The sequence below is a fragment of the Ostrea edulis genome, chromosome 1 (genome assembly GCF_947568905.1).
Source record: "Ostrea edulis chromosome 1, xbOstEdul1.1, whole genome shotgun sequence".
NCBI classification, from domain to species: domain Eukaryota; kingdom Metazoa; phylum Mollusca; class Bivalvia; order Ostreida; family Ostreidae; genus Ostrea; species Ostrea edulis.
The window spans coordinates 27,170,731-27,185,031 of record NC_079164.1 but is presented as its reverse complement, the minus strand read 5'-3'; the positions used below and the strand labels follow the sequence as shown (position 1 = coordinate 27,185,031).

General features: G+C 36.2%; 1 protein-coding gene and 1 pseudogene across 7 annotated transcripts; both read right to left on the bottom strand.

Annotated features, from left to right (window-relative positions):
- Positions 1-4,059: 4,059 nt before the first annotated feature.
- LOC130047493 (uncharacterized) lies at positions 4,060-5,463 on the bottom strand (annotated as a pseudogene).
- On the bottom strand, positions 4,375-13,500 carry LOC125661877 (G-protein coupled receptor 157-like). 7 transcript variants are annotated; one of them, XR_008800687.1, is made up of 6 exons: positions 13,000-13,483; positions 12,700-12,914; positions 12,361-12,450; positions 11,626-11,679; positions 11,428-11,515; positions 4,375-5,585 (listed from the first exon to the last, which is right to left on the bottom strand). XR_008800687.1 is itself a non-coding variant. In XM_056156968.1 (5 exons), exons 1-5 carry the CDS (start codon positions 13,424-13,426, stop codon positions 5,581-5,583), a joined length of 825 nt encoding a protein of 274 aa, XP_056012943.1. In that variant the 5' UTR covers positions 13,427-13,483; the 3' UTR covers positions 4,376-5,580. The 7 variants fall into 7 exon arrangements, 4 of the variants coding, with proteins under 4 accessions (XP_056012943.1, XP_056013064.1, XP_056012997.1 ...); XR_008800696.1 differs by lacking the exon at positions 11,626-11,679 and adding an exon at positions 12,134-12,227 and having other exon boundaries at positions 4,376-5,585; positions 13,000-13,495; XR_008800657.1 differs by lacking the exon at positions 11,626-11,679 and having other exon boundaries at positions 4,376-5,331; positions 5,528-5,585.
- Between the last annotated feature and the right edge of the window lie 801 nt (positions 13,501-14,301).

The window sequence follows — 14,301 nt, the reverse complement described above, 5'->3', positions numbered from 1 at the left end:
TGATCATATCAAGCGTCCGTACCACCCAACCTCTGTCCACCAGGACCATCATCATCATCGATACATGTAACAGCAAGCACCATGTACATAGCTGGTAAAACAAGAGATATGCAGCTATAACACCACGCTGCTTGGACTGAGTGAGACCAGATTGCTACAGAAAGTCAAGCAAAACTGGCTACATGGGAACTTCTGCTCTACTCAGGACATGAAAACGCAACGTACACAAAGGGTGTAGCAATCTGGTCTAGAGGAGCCCAGACTAATGATGAGAAGCCTATAGGTCTATGGTGATTGCATCAAGCTTCAGGATTGAGAAGATCTGCATGAACTTAACTAAGTCTTAGACCCCTGCCAACGATCGTGTAATGTGCATGCGCATGCGCTAGCGACGGAATTAGCATAAGGCTCTATTACGTATGCAAGGTGAAGATAACGAACAGTGATCAATCTCATAACTCCTACAAGCAATACAAAATAGATAGTTGGGCAAACACGGACCCCTGGACACACCAGAGGTGGGATCAGGTGCCTAGGAGGAGTGAGCATCCCCTGTTGACCGGTCACACCCGCCGTGAGCCCCATATCCTGATCAGGTAAACGGAGTTATCCGCAGTCAAATCAGTGTGCCAAGAACGGCTTAACAATCGGTATGAAACACGTCAGACATCATTTGACCCAATGCGAGGTTGTATTGACGAACTAGATCGTTATAACTACCATAGAATTTGCGAAATGCTGACTTCAATCGAGACTGTTGAAATCCCTGTACCGTCTTCTACAGCTAACCATGTGTTCACAAAATAAAAGAGAGGCAGCTTACATAAACGTTTTACTGGCATAAACTGTTTATATATCAATGATGATGTAAACGTAGTAGTCATCGTGGTGCATGTTTGAAGTACTCGTAATCTGAGTTGATTGAATCGACACGAAAGTATTAAATCACACGTGAAAACACAAATGGCTTCACTGGTACTTCCAAATAATTAACAAGTTTACCTCTAGTATAAACTTATAAACTTCTAAAAAAGGGGAAATTATTCAATACCAGCGAAAGTCGCCAATTTGCATTTGAATTAACGAAAAGTATGAAGATAACAACGCCGCATGTTTACATTAGTACATGTATTTTTGTACGTCGGGTTTAAATGAAGGGGGGGGGGGGGTAGAGTAAACATTGTGAAAAAGCAACAAGACCAAAGTACAGGGTAGCAATACAGAAAGGTAAATGTTAGAATGCACTGGTATATACATGGAGCTTCCTTTTATTCATTTTATAATCGTTGATAACTAGTGACCGGAAGTACTTTTTTGTCAAATTGACTCGATATACGTCAACTGAGCTGGTTTCAATTCATCTGTCCTGAATTAGACAATGTATGTCCAACGTGCACAACATTTCATCTTCTATTAGTATTGCATAATCTTTTCCATTTGAATCTTGTACTGTACATATTCCTTATATAAATTGTATACTGTGGATTTGTTTACATTTGTATTGTGTATTTTCTTATTATATTCTATAATTTTCATTTGCATTGTGTAATTGTATCACTACATGTATTTTGTATTGCGCATGTATAATTTTCATATGCATTGTATATTAATTTTGTATTGTACGTGTATAATTTTCATTTGCATTGGGGTTTTTTTTATCACAATTTTGTATTGCACATGTATAATTTCCTTTGTATTGCATGGTTTTTCATTTGTATGGTGTCTGGTGGATTTTGTATTATTTACAATGTGTTTACATCGATTTCGTTTGTTAGTTATTCTAACCCTGACATAATAGCCTAGATGTGACAAACCGATTACATAAATATATGCCTTACTAGGTATATAGTACATGTATTTTACACTTCAGACTTATACAAATGTTTACAATCATTGTCTATGTTATGGATTAAAAGTTCAGCACAACTGAGACACGCCATTTAAAAGTTCTAACAATTCATTTACAATTATTTACAGAAAATAAATCAATAAAAATACTAACTTATAGAGACATATATAATATACATGTATTATCTGCATGTATATTGCTTATTAAACAATGTGATATTTCTTTTTGTCCTATGTTTACTCCTTTATCCATTGCATATCACACCAATTGCAACTATTCAACTATTTCCGTAAATGCAAATGAACCTCGTATGCAATCGGATCACGCGCTTGTCCTTTTCCGTAACCGGTAAGAAGACTCGGACTTGGATCGGCGCAAGAATTGCATCAAATCGTAGTCTCGTGCAACCAGACACTCGGCTATCTCCGTAAATCTCCGACAAGCTTGTCGGAAATTTACGAAGATAGCCGATGGCTGGTTGTACCAGACTAATCAAATTGATGCATTTCTTCACCGGAAGCGCGCCTATGGATGAGGTTAAAAGGCCAAAACCGAATCCCTGTATAATGTGTTATTTAGATTTTCACCACAGATTCAGTTTTGGTATCGTTAACATCTTATTCACTCTAATACATAAACATATAAGTGAAAATTTATAGTATTAGAATACCTTAGATACATGTATGTATGATATCTTGGATACATTTGAAAACTCGCGTTTCATATTGTAACGTACGACTGTGACGTCATAATTGCATTTTTGTACATGGCAACAGACTCTGATGGCTAGGAGCAGGCAATGACCTCTGAATGATTTTCTTTCCACCAAAAAAGAATCATGGAAGCTAACCGATTGGTCGATTAATCAACATAAATATTCATTAAGTCGAGGATTTTTTTTTCTCATACAGCCACGGTATTTGACGTAGTGTAAACGGATACAATGGGTGTGGTTTGCGACGATACCGGTAGGGTAAATTAAGCTCTGAAAGAAATGCACCTGGTGTTAAAGATATATTTGTATCAATAAGGAACAAGGGATATAAGTTGCAGCATATTGCTGATACACTGCACATTTGTCGTGGGACAGTTTATGATGTGATTGTAAGATTTAAGAAGAAGAGAAGCACAGAAAACAAATCTCAAAGATTGCAACCACGAATTCTGAAAATTTTCGGGCATGACAAAAAACACTTCCATGCGTTTCCTAGATATCATTTCTAAAAATGATCTTGAAAACATACTATTTGGGTGGCCAACAAAAACCGAATCAGATATGCTGATAGAGTGATATAAAACTGCCCTTGTGTTTTCATCTTCACAAGTCAAGGGTTAGTGCGAGTTAACGAATCAATAGCCCTTGACTTGTGAAGATGTTGTGTCTTAAATTTGCTGGATGTATCGCTTTCTGACCGAAGCCCGAACACAAGATGGCGAGTACACATCTTATACTATTTTTCAGGAAGTGTTAGTGATGGAGCATAACATATACCTCAGAGAGAGAGAGAGAGAGAGAGAGAGAGAGAGAGAGAGAGAGAGAGAGAGAAGATTTATATCGCTCTATGAGCATTCGTGTATCTGATCCCTTGTTTCTGATGGTTGACCAAGCCACCCAAACTTTTGTGGTTTTGTTTTTTTAAGATTTAAGATTTTAAGCTGCTGACAAACACGTTGATGGTACAGGGGTTTCAGCAGTCTCGATTGAAGTCAGCATTTTGCAAATTCTCTGGTCGTTATAACGATATAGTTCGTCAATACAACCTATCATTGGGTCAAATGCTGTCTGACATATTTCATACCGATTGTTAGACCGTTCTTGGCACACTGATTTTGACTACGGATAACTCCGTTTACCTGATCAGGATATAGGGCTCACGGCGTGTGTGACCGGTCAACAGGGTATGCTCACTCCTCCTAGGCACCTGATCCCACCTCTGGTGTGTCCAGGGGTCCGTGTTTACCCAAATATCTATTTTGTATTGCTTATAGGAGTTATGAGATTGATCACTGTTCGTTATCGTCACTTTCCATATCAATTCTGGTAACTGAAACATCGTATTAAGAAAGGGCGATGCTCTTCCTTCATTGTTACCATATACCAATCATTGATACTTATTGGTTTGATTGGTTTGATTTTAATCTTTAAAATTTTGTGACTGCTTTCCATTATATAGCGATGTGAACTTTACCCCTGCCGGGAAACCCTGTGGTTAATCCCTATAATGTGATACATATTGTGAGGGTAAACAAGAGCCTTGGGATCCATAATGACCCAATTCATTTATTCCCGGTTGAGATCCCATCTTGCTTTTAATATTCCTAATTTCAGACAAAAGATTCCCATACGTTTTTGGTGTTGTAACATGAATGGGTTGAGATTTTTCTGCTAAAATGGCGATTTGTCTCAATTGTTACATAGTTTTGGGATTTTGAGTTACCACATATGTTTTTATGTCAGGTTTTAAACCATTCATCGCTACAGACAACAAAACTTTTTCAGGCACATTTTTAATAGATGCCATCTTAAAAAGCCTGGTCAAATATTCCCTAACAGGTTCTATTACACTTTGTTTCATTTGTAATACAGAACGATCTAAAAAAAATTTATCAAACTCATTAAAACGTTCTTGAAATGCCCGTGTAATAGTTGTAGAATTAGATTTTTTGTTCACCAGACAATGAATCATACCACACTTTAGCATGCCCTTCTAAATAAAATGGAAAAGCATCAATTGATTTAGAATCAGGCAAGTCATGAAGCTTAGCCCACTGACAAAAAATTGTTAACCATGCATTAACATCTTGAGTGTCATCGCCTTTGAATTTATCAAGTTTGATATGAGATGACATTTTAAAAGTTGAGAAATTGTTAGCTGTATTAAACTACTCTAATTTCAGAACGACTGTCCTGAAATCCTCATCTATCCATGCTCTGGACGTTGTTTAAGTCCTGCCCTTTGTGTTCGTTCGGAGCGTTATTTAAGCCCCGAGCGTTGTGCTGATCCTGGGTGGTGTCCGAATCACGTGCATAGAGTGGGTGGTGGGCGTTTTTGGAATTCCAAGGTTACCGATTGTTGTTTACCGTCGAAGGTAGCTGCGGAAATTTATACAACGGAGCTGTTGGATTAATATCGAATTGTACGTCCGCACTGTTGTTATTTATCCCAATGTGAGGTGACCTCTGTACCGGCGATTCGTCGTCAGTGATCGTTGTTTCTGTATAAAAAGGGCGGCGGAGTTGTTGACACCAAATTTGGTTGTTCCGAAGTCGCCTTTGAGAATGGAGTCGAAATAAAGTCTCAGACTGGTTGATACGATACGGGATTAAACAGAATTTCTGAGTCACTCAAATCAGGCTGTAGTCATTGTTTAGATGACGGAGAGGAAAGGTTTGAAAAACAACAGCTTTTCAATCGCTGGAACGATGACAACTTTTCCATGAACACAAAGTTAGGATTCTCTCACCATTTATCATATCAAGCCTGTTGATTAAAACGAAATGGTGGTTTTCATAACAGAGTTTGACGATTTAAACCGAAATCCGGATCTCCACCACTTATCATATAAAATTTCACCCCATACCGGTAACTGACTTCAACTTCATAATTGCTCATATAACAAGTTTGGGGAAGAAGTGCTTTATGTGCAAAGCGTGATATGGAAATACTCGATAAGTACCAGTAAACCTCGGGATCTTTGTTCTCAGACTGAACAGAGTAGCCCTATCTCGTTCAACCTAAACAAATGAAAGGGCAAAGACAAAGCTCTGTATTAGTTACTCTTTCATGAAAGAAACATTTCATCATTATGATTATTGATTACAATCCATAGTACACAATATACAATATAATTACAAACATTATTATAAACATTCATACAAATATTAACCAGGCCATCTGAAAAATTGAAAAATTACTTCAGAAATGCGCAAATATACTCAATACATTACCTGTACAACTGAAAGGGCAGAGACAAAGTTCTGTATCGTCTACTGAAGAACTCTGTTCCTCGCATTTATACCCTCGTACATCCTCCAACATTCCTTACCATATTTGTTACATCTTAACAATCAGCACTATAAACTTTGGCTTTTAATTCAAACTCAAAACTAATACGTACAATTTTTTTCCACGAAAAACTTGTAATTTAGCGTTGTATACTCAACGACACTTCTTTAGTTTTTGCATAATCTTTAATTTCTTATTTCTCGTAAATAATATATACAAATGACCTCTGGTCACTGATTTCTTATGCTCCAATTGGTTATACGTTTCCCCTGGCCAAAATCACTTTCACCCTCATGACCTTGTAAACAAGCTATAAACAACCTCACGATGAAGGGTCCGTACACTCTTGTTCAGCATCTTACTGTTGTTTTTGTTTCCCATTATTTTGCCAATGTCCATTCATTCATTATCATTCTTCCATAATTCAGAATTCTATAATCTGTTTTATACATTGCAATTTTGCTATGATAATACGATGGCACGGTTACCCAACCTTGAAGCTTGGAATTGGGGCGTATCAAGCTATTTGGTACGTGCAAAAATCTTTTTTTTTTTTGTTCAATTGATTGATTGATTTATGTTTTCCGCCACACTCAACGTTTTTTCAGTTATTTTGTTCAAGGTGTGAAACATGCATTAATGATAGAATGATATTCTCTTTGAAATGGTGTAAATTTAGCATCAGATAACTATGTTAAACTCAGTTTAGTATTATTCTATCTTTTTTATGTATGTATTGTTCTTTGTTTTTAAACGTTTTGGGTAATTGTGTTGATTAGATAAGGCGTTATATAAATGTAAAACAACAGTAATAATGATAATGATAAATAATATTTATTCTCATGACAAAATGTAGCGAAAAGGCAGTCATGCACAAAATCCCCTATTGGATTTTTAAATGTTGTCGTGTATGCTGGTCGTGTGTGTCGAATCCAACAATTATTGTTTTCAAAACTTACATTCATTTGCGTTTTCACGTTCACTTAAAGGAGCAGGGACACGATTTGAACTGAAAACTTTCAAACTTTATTTTTCCATTTTTAATGTTCAGAATGCTTAACTTCGATATTTCTAATGGTCAGCAAACATTTGAATGTCAGTTGTAGAGGTACATTGGAGATACCGAACGCACAATTCTTTTTATGTAAACAAGGTTCGTGCCATGTTCTTGTTTACATAGGTTAGATATACTACTAAACGTTCGTTTAAAGAATAGTTTTCAATTTACAAGTTAATTCTAAACACAGATAAATAGTTTCTAATGCATAGCACAAATCATTTTGTTTTAAACATGCTATTTTCTATCAAGCGATCTATCATCGTCGGAATCCCACGGTCGGTCGCTCTCCGTTTACCTACCGTGGGACACAACGCCAATATTTTCGCTGTAAAGTGTGTCTTAGCTTCTATATGCGATTGGTCGCTTTACCATTCCTCATTGCGATATTCAACCAATGACAAAGTCCCTTATTTCCAGTCCTCGGGAGCATAGAAAAACATGCTTTCGAAGCGAAGATTTTGACTACGTTTAAGTTAGACAAGTTGCAAAACTTTCAGCGAGATGCTTTATCTGCATTATTGGAGCGGAGGGTGTATTTGTGTCTATAAAGACAGGGGAGCGAAACGCCTGTGTTACTAAGCGTGTATTACTATGTACGAGTCTATGTACAGGTCTACATGTTCTCGCCATTTTTATCCACCATACGGGAGCAATGTGTATTTTAACGGACTTGGTATTTCATCAGTTTATATAGGTATGTTACACTTACTTGCGTATTACGTACTGCCGTAATTTGTTCCAGTTATATTGTCGGCACAATTTGAACCAGTAATTGCGACCTTCTTTACATTGTGTAAACACAATTGATATCTCACCTACTCTAATTACAAAACGACATGTGAACGGGATTGTAAGACCATATTTTAGTTCAAATTTGCATCTAATTTTTAAATTGTACCATGTATGACTGATTTTATTCACGTGCCATGTAGCAATGATGATAATTAACATAGCAGAGGCGGATCCAGGATTTCCAAAAGGGGGCACATGTGAAAGTGAAGTATTAGCCAAAATAATCAGCTATTTTGGGTACCAAATCTGGAGTTTTCATTCATATATCTTTGATAGTGGCACTTTCGGCGATTCCCATTGGTCCTCGATAGGTCACGTAAGGTCATGCATTTTAATGAGTTATGCGAAAATATCGGCGTTGTGTCCCATGGGAGGTAAACGGAGACCGACCGACCGTGGGTTTCCGACGATGGCGATCTATATGTAAACAAGAGGCCCATGGGCCTAGAATCGCTCTTTTGATACATTGTGGAACAGGCAAAAATTCTCACTAACCAAGATTCATCAATTATTAAAGTTTGATGATGTTAAGTCAAATAGTACCTAAAAATTTAAATGTAACTGTCCAAAAGTAGGTCACGGTGACCTACTTTTGGTCGACACACTGAAGACTCAAGATGCATCAACTGACAAGTCAAATAGTATTCAGATATAGCCGTCAAATTCCAAAAGAAGGCCACAGTGACCTACTTTTTGGTCGACACACTCCAAAGACTCAAGGTGCATCAACTGCCAAAGTTTGATAATTGAAGTCAAATAGTATCTGAAATATTCAGATATAAACGTCAAATTCCAAAAGTAGGTCACAGTGACCTACATTTTGGTCGACACACTCTGAGACTCAAGATCCATCAACTGACAAAGTTTGATGGTTGTAAGTCAAATAGTATCTGAAATATTCAAATATAGCCGTCAAATTCCAAAAATAGGTCACGGTGACCTACTTTTTAATCAACACACTCTGAAGACTCAAGATGCATCAACTGACAAAGTTTGATGATCCTAGCTTTCATAGTGTCCAAAATATGCTTCTAAAATTGAAAATGTGAAATTTGAATGTCTGCAAAATTCAAAAAGTAGGTCATTGTCACCTACTTTTTCTATAAATATGTTTCGAGGCCTCTATACGCATCAACTTACAATGTTTGATGATTCTAAACCTCTCGGTATCTGAAATGACAACCTAAAATGTATTCATAAATGATTAGCCATAAAATTCAGAAAGTAGGCCATGGTCACATACTTTTCATATGACGCAGTTTAAGGTCCCATGATCCATCAACTGACAACTTTTGATGATCATAGGCTCGAAAGAGTCCAAGATATGCATCAAAATCCATTTGATAATAACCTGCGAAATTCAAAAAGTAGGTCACCATGACCTACTTTTGAAACAACATGATATCAGGTCCTAAGATGCATCACCTGACAAAATTTGATGATTCTAGTCCTTATACTAAGCAAAATATCAAAGTTTTAACAAAACAAAATTTAAGGTCAACTTTGAAGTGAACTTGAGACCACACCCTTTGCCCCAGGATGATGCCTTGAACAATTTTTATCTACAACCTCTCCTCATCCTTATGCATAAGTTTGGTGATAATTTGCCTAGTGATTCTTGAGAAGAAGATATTTTAGCAACCACTACTTTTGTTTGCATTTTCCTAATTATCTCCCCTTGTTAAAGGGTCACAACTCTAGTTTTAGTACAAATGAAAGTCCTTGGGCCAAGGATACCCTGTGACAAATTTGACAAAAATTGGCCAAGGGGTTCTTGAGATATAGCCCTTTTTCCAAAAAGTTGACGCACACCGCACGCCAGACATATGGCCATATGATTAGCTCTTTGAGCCTTCGGCTCAGAAGAGCTAATAAAAACATGGCACGAGCCTTGTTTACATAACAAAGAATTGTGAGTGCTGTAACTTACTTGTAACCTATAAAAAGTTTAGTTGACCATTAGAAATACTTTCGTTAAAAAATGGAAAAATAAAATTTTCAGATCAATCGTGTCTGTGCCCCTTTAATGAATTCCAAACCTGGGTTTTCCCATTATGCATAACTTTAACTCCATAATAAAAGACACAACTTGTCTGTGTCTAATTTTTAGCACACATGTAGATAAAAAGTGGAGACTTCATACTTTTATTAGTACCTAAAATAAAAGCATTTCTTTAAATGAATTCATTTATGGAATAACGGCTCATGTGCATATGTGTAAAGCTTAAGATTTTTAAAGAAAATGCTATCTATTGATACATATAACTGACAAAAACTAAATCAGATATCAATGATAACAGTTCTATCAAAAAAGCTAAATTATATGCAAAATTTAAATTCCAGCTTTTGTTCTTCATACCATTTTGGAAATTATCACCTTTACAAATTCATCTGTTTCACAAAATAGCAATTATGACTCATTTTGTGACGTCATAATGATACATATATATTATAACGATCTAGTTCGTCAATACAACCTATCATTTGGTCAAATGCTGTCTCACGTGTTTCATACCGATTGTTAAGCCGTTCTTGGCATACTGATTTTGACTGCGGATAACTCCGTTTACCTGATCAGGATATAGGGCACACAGCGGGTGTGACCGGTCAACAGGGGATGATTACTCCTCCTAGGCACCTGATCCCACCTCTGGTGTGTCATGGGGTCCGTGTTTGCCCAACTATCTATTTTGTATTGCTTGTAGGAGTTATGAGATTGATCACTGTTCGTTATCTTCACCTTGCATATACCTAACAAAAACTAAATCATATATCAATGATAACAGTACTATCAATAAGCTAAATCAAATGAAAACTTTAATTTCCAGGTTTTGTTCTTCATACCATTTTGGAATATATCACCTTGATAAATTCAGCTGTTTCACAAAATAGCAATTATGACTCATTTTGTGATTGCATAATGTACATACATGTACTACTGTGAAAATTATGTTATTCTTATAATGATGCACCCCCTATAGATTTTCTTAGCAAAAAATGAAAACTACGATTCTTTTAATTCCCATGACCAATTGCAAAAATGACTCATGTTAAAAAGTCTTGTTATGTATATTTTGAAACAATAAAGCATTCTACTGATTTTCAAAACTTGTAGAAATGGTGAAATCCGTAGATATTCTTATACATGCAAGTCTTTTTAGATAATTTTCACTTTCTCTTGGCCGCCCACGATTTTTAGGCCAGTAAATTTACTATTTCGACATATACTGTCGGTTTTAGATACAATAGTTTTATTACTGTATTCTACGATATCGTGCGCATTATCCTCGATAAACTTTCCCACCTAATAGTCTACTAATATTTACACATTGTAATCCAGAGAAAGATTTAAGCTTCATGCATTTATCAGCATAGGTTTTATTTACATAATTTTAAACTCGTTCAAGGTTATAATGCGGGCATCCGTTTATATTTGTGGTTTTGTTACTCTAGCTAAAAGTTTAATTGCTTTATTTCTTTTTTAATGTTTGTTTATTCATTTACATTTAAATTTTCATTATTTGACATTTCATCATTTCCGCTCCGGGCCCTGATTTGCTTCCAATACTTTCGTACGACAGCGGGGTTAGTGATCAGATAGAATACAAAATTCACAAACGCCAAACTGCCATCTCCAAAACTTTGTAGATTCAACAGCCATTCATTTGCCTTATCGCTAACTTGTACATCAAACACATACAAGAAGAAACGGGTTGTACCGAAGCAACGAGTGACCACCAAAATTATCCACGCAAAGCAAAATCTCCACATCATTAACGACTGATCTTCATAATGTTTCTGATCTTCCTAAAATGAAAAACGAGGAATCATTTTAAAGCAAGTGAACGACAGGTTCAGAACAATCCTTTACAATCAATATGTACTGAGATATTGAGGTTATTGTCATATTGTTTTACCTATAAAATACTCCATATCCACTGGTTAGGTTGGAATGTAGGGGTTTGTAAAATCTTGCCAATAAACAACATGTACAAAAATAAAGATATTGAGGTTATGGTCACTTTTATGTCTTGTCTGCATTTCGTCTTACAGTTAAACATTCAATTAATACAAGTTTTGATTTGAACAAGTGTAATTGCATGATTGCATTAATACCATTCTCGAAAAACATTTTTGCTTTGAAACATCTCTTGTGAAGCGAGGGCCAGTAATAGATAAAACAGGTACATCAAATGTTTATAATGTCTGCAATGTGAATATTTAAGTATCAAAATGCTGCATATTTTCCCTCAAATATTGTTTATAATTGAACAAAATAATGTGGGCAATGCTTGCTTAGGTCGATATACACACACCAGACATCCCAAATAAAATCAACAGCAATAGGCTGCATGAGACATATGCCCTTAAGTTCTAACTACAGAATAAATATACCTAACGTATACCCACTTCCTGTAAACCAACCTTTATTCGCGTGCGAGAAAATTTCGCGAGATTAGTGAGAATCTCATCATCACGAATAATTCTCGTCGTGAACCAGTCCTTGAATGTCTGAAATCTGTAATGAAAAAGACTCGATCGAGAAAGTTATTCGCCACAAACCCGTTTACCCCAGGTTAATCGCGAAATAAAGTAGACGCGAATCAAAGTTGGTTTACAGTATCTTGTATTGATTTATGATTTATACTCACTCTGTTCTGTGACTGGTCATCTACATCTTCATTATCTTCCATTCTCACAAAACGTCTTTGATTGGTAACATCTTCTGGGAAGCGAGCGCCCTAACCAGCAATAAATAAAACTGGTACATCAAATGTTTGTCATTTTTGCAATGTGAATACTATTTTAAAGCATTGAAATGCTTCAAATTCTCCCTAAGATCATGCGCGTTCGGGTCTATACTTTCGTCAGGCAATCCAAATTAACAGTGATTTGCCGCAGTATACATATACCCTAACTACATGTACTGAATAAATGTGTCCCATATATACCAATTTATTTTTATTCATTTTATATATATATATACGTACTTTAATTCTGCCACAACTTGTAAGTTTCATGCAGAGTACAAACATGACGAACGTAATGATGTAGGTCAAAATTTCCCAGAATTTCCCCGCAAAAAGCATCCACAGAATTCTTTCGCCTTTGGATGGAAAGTCCCGCACCCAGCACCAAGGTCCGCTGTATTCCGCACTATCTTCACCCAGAGCTCCGGCTGATACCGCGCTAATGACAATTATACCTGTAAATGGTGAACATCTCATGTATTGTGATTGAAACAAGAGAGAGATATATACATACTGATAGAGAGAAAGAAAGAGAGATACCTGGTAAAATCCATCCGACAATGTGCATAATCCACTCCCTTAACCGTGATGGTCTGTCATGACCTATGTAGTATAAATATAGCGTGATCAGTAAATTACAGGTCCAAGCAAACGACACCAGACTTGCGTACGTCGTAACAAAGCTTTGCCCCTTGCAAAGCAGGTCGTTGCTGGCATCATCTGACAGTATACTGCAGTTAGTACTGGTCACATTGTCAATTTCCTCGTACAGGTCATAGTACCGCATATCCCCCACAATGTAACCAACGGCATACATAAAATCACCTATCGTCATGAACACGAACATCGTGGCTAGTCGATCATGGTGAGAGTTTAGGCTGTATTCAATGAATATAAGAATTCCGCTGATGACCGATAGGCCACTGCTCACAAAGGTGATAATTGTTGCACGCAACAGACAATGCATGTTTAGTAAATCTTATTGCCTTTAATTGAGATGCCGTGTATCCCAGCTGAAGATCACAGTATTAGATTTAGCTTTGAATTTATCAGATAGTAACCGGGAAGTTGAATCCTTTTCTCATTATCCAATCATGGCTCGGTTGCAGATTGATTAAAATTATGCATGTATAAAGTCAGAAGATAAGATATGAAAATTAAAGTAGTACATTGTAGCTGGAATTAACAAGAGCGCTCAAGGCACGCAACGACAGTTATCTAATCATCACATTTTAAAGATGCAGATATCATTTGACCTATTAGAGCTACCATTGTCTGGATTTCAACATCCTTTAGTAACAGTAGATACATTTCATTCAGAAATGGTGTACACATTCTTACAGATTAAGTATACGCGAAGTTAGTTGCACAACACTTTGATCTCAATTTACAAGTGGGTACATGAATCGACATATTTATTTTTGTGTCATCTTTTTGCTGTATAGTTTATCTAGTTTGTAATGTTGTGCATATACATACATGTGTATATGTATATTGTACATCTGTAATTTTATGGGATCAGCATATTGAAATACCATTTCGCATTGTGTGATTATCTGTTAACGTTATCCCCCATTATAGTTAAAAAAAAATTCATCATTTTCAATAAAGGACCTTTTCCATCACTACACTAGTGTTAATTTAATTTATGCTCTCCATTTTTATAAGCATATAAAATACTATTCGATGAAACCGGTTTTCTCATGTCCCGCAGCTTTGTTAATTTTCTTGGCAATTAACAATAGAATACATATTGTTGGTTGAATATTGTCATTTATCAATGACGATTGAAGAAGTTGACAACTTATTTACAACCCCTATAATAAGGAGATCCCCGAGTAT

Excerpts from the sequence above, each read along its gene's own strand:
- LOC125661877 (XM_056156927.1), bottom strand. The coding sequence starts at position 13,426 with ATGCATTGTCTGTTGCGTGCAACAATTATCACCTTTGTGAGCAGTGGC. Across the intron at positions 12,915-12,999 it reads TGTCGGATGGATTTTACCAG|GTATAATTGTCATTAGCGCG; the intron begins GTATCTCTCTTT and ends CACCATTTACAG. Across the intron at positions 11,516-12,360 it reads ATGACCAGTCACAGAACAGA|GAAGATCAGAAACATTATGA; the intron begins GTGAGTATAAAT and ends TTTTCATTTTAG.